We start from the raw sequence: 1960 nt of genomic DNA, 5'->3' as shown, positions 1-1960 counted from the left end.
AATTTGTTATTCCCAGATTTACTACATGTACTTCGAGAATCCAGAGCTGTTTTGTCTTAAGGTTAACGTGAACAGAATCCTGATCCTAAAGTATTTTAGTACCAGTGGGGGAAAAGGCACGGCGGAATTTGGATAGTATCAAAAACAAGATCAACGTTGCGGGTAGTCTGACGATCTAGGATAAATTTAGTTTCCGCAGGTGGTGGAACGTCAGACCCAGAGACCACTTTGCCCGCGAAAACCCGTGGAAAGCACGGTTAGAAAATCATTCGCGCCAACGGCCCGGCCTCCCACTCCCCGAAACTACAAATCCCACAGGGCAGCGCGGCGAAAGCCAAGCAACGCGGCGGCCCACAGCCGCAAGGCCCACCAAGAGCAGTAGTCTTTCCGGGTGGGAATCCACGCCAAAAGGCTTACTGGAGGGATCGCGTGGTCAGTCTCGGCGCCTCCACTCAGCTCTGGGAAGAAAGCTCCGAGGCGCGGCATAGCTGTCTCCATGCGCACCGGGAGCTTTTCATTAGACATCAGAATGTCGTCCAGTGAAAGAAAGTTCTCTTCAACTCCTAGCGCACCCGACTCCACGGGGAAATAAGCCTCGGACATGGCGTTGGCTTGGACTTCTTCGTTTCTACTTGCGAGTGAGGGGTGTGAAAAGAAGATGCAGGTCCAGATTGTTAGGGTTGTGAAGATTGCCGAGGCCGTCTAGCAGGATTGAAACTACAGTTTCCCGCGCTCAGGATGGAGCCAGACCGGAGCAGTCGATCCAGGCGTGTCTCCCTCCTGGAGCCCAGGCAGAAGCAATCGACTGAGTGGATTCCTACTCATAGCGACCCAGAAGGGCAAAGTAGAACTGCCTCTTTGGGTTTTCTGATCTGTAAATCACAATGCCATAGAGTCGATCCGACTTATAGAGACCCTGTGGCGCTGTAGGGGCAGCGCTGAATTGCGAACCACAAGGTTGGCAGTTCAAGCCCACCAGCTGCTCCTCGGAATAGGGTCAAAACTAACTCGATGGCACTTAACATAGGATTTCAAAGGAGTAGATGGTGGATTTGAACTGCAGACTCTGCAGTTAGCAGTCCAGTGCTTTTCCTACAACGCCCCACCACGGAGCAGATAATGTTAAGTGCCTTAGAGTCGGTTCCGACTCCTAGCAACCCTGTATAGGTTTCCGAGGAGCGGCTGATGAGTTTGAAGCACCGAACTTTGCAGTTCAAACTGACCTCGTTCCTACAGCGCCACACCAGGACTCCCACATCTTCTGGAGTATACAGGCTCCTATATATCATCCGGCTCCCCAACCCCCTCCCACCCTATCAGTTGGCAACTCCTTTTGAGACAATTTAAATCCTTAAAATAAGTTTGATCAGTCCAGCTCATCTTTTTGAGGCAGACCACACTGATCATTGATTGCAAGTCACAGATGGGCTGCCTGTGTCAAGAGTCATCATTGGCTCAATGCGTGGAAGAGAATGCCTGCAGGAAGAGATCATGGTCATATGATACCAGACTTGGGGATGCTACTCAGCCAGGGTTATGGGTAGTAGCAGATGGTTGCGATGCACGCCCACCAGTTACCATCCAGTTAATTCCAACACACGTCTATCAGAGTAGAATTATGTTCCACTGGACTTTCTATGGCAAATTTTCAGAAGTTGATTGACAGACCATTCTTCCAAGGTGCCTCTGCTAACCTTAGGTTGGCAACTGAGAGTGTTTACCTGCTGTACCATGCAGGGACGCCAAAGAAATGCACTACAAAACTTATTTTGTATACACCTGCCTACTGCCGTTGAGTCTATTCCGACTCAGCAATCCTGTATGAAAGAGTAGGATTGCTCTTTAGGGTTTCCGAGACTGTAAAAAAAAAAAAAAAGAAAAGAAAAAATTGTTAAAGTTTATTTATAGTAATACTTATAGTAAAATGTATCTATAGTAATACTTTTGACTTTCCCTGGCA

The 1960-nt window shown here is 48.5% G+C and overlaps 1 protein-coding gene across 1 annotated transcript in view; it reads right to left on the bottom strand.

Annotated features, from left to right (window-relative positions):
- GINS3 (GINS complex subunit 3 (Psf3 homolog)) overlaps window positions 1–603 on the bottom strand; it is a 16131-nt gene extending 15528 nt beyond the window's left edge. The window contains exon 1 of the mRNA XM_006863628.1: window positions 418–603. Within this exon, the coding sequence (XP_006863690.1) occupies window positions 418–603 (186 nt within the window). The remainder of the gene's footprint in view (window positions 1–417) is intronic.
- Between the last annotated feature and the right edge of the window lie 1357 nt (window positions 604–1960).

The sequence above is a fragment of the Chrysochloris asiatica genome, unplaced genomic scaffold (assembly GCF_000296735.1).
Source record: "Chrysochloris asiatica unplaced genomic scaffold, ChrAsi1.0 scaffold00055, whole genome shotgun sequence".
Classification (NCBI taxonomy): domain Eukaryota; kingdom Metazoa; phylum Chordata; class Mammalia; order Afrosoricida; family Chrysochloridae; genus Chrysochloris; species Chrysochloris asiatica.
Note: the sequence above shows the minus strand (reverse complement) of the source record. Positions and strands in the feature narration are given on the sequence as shown.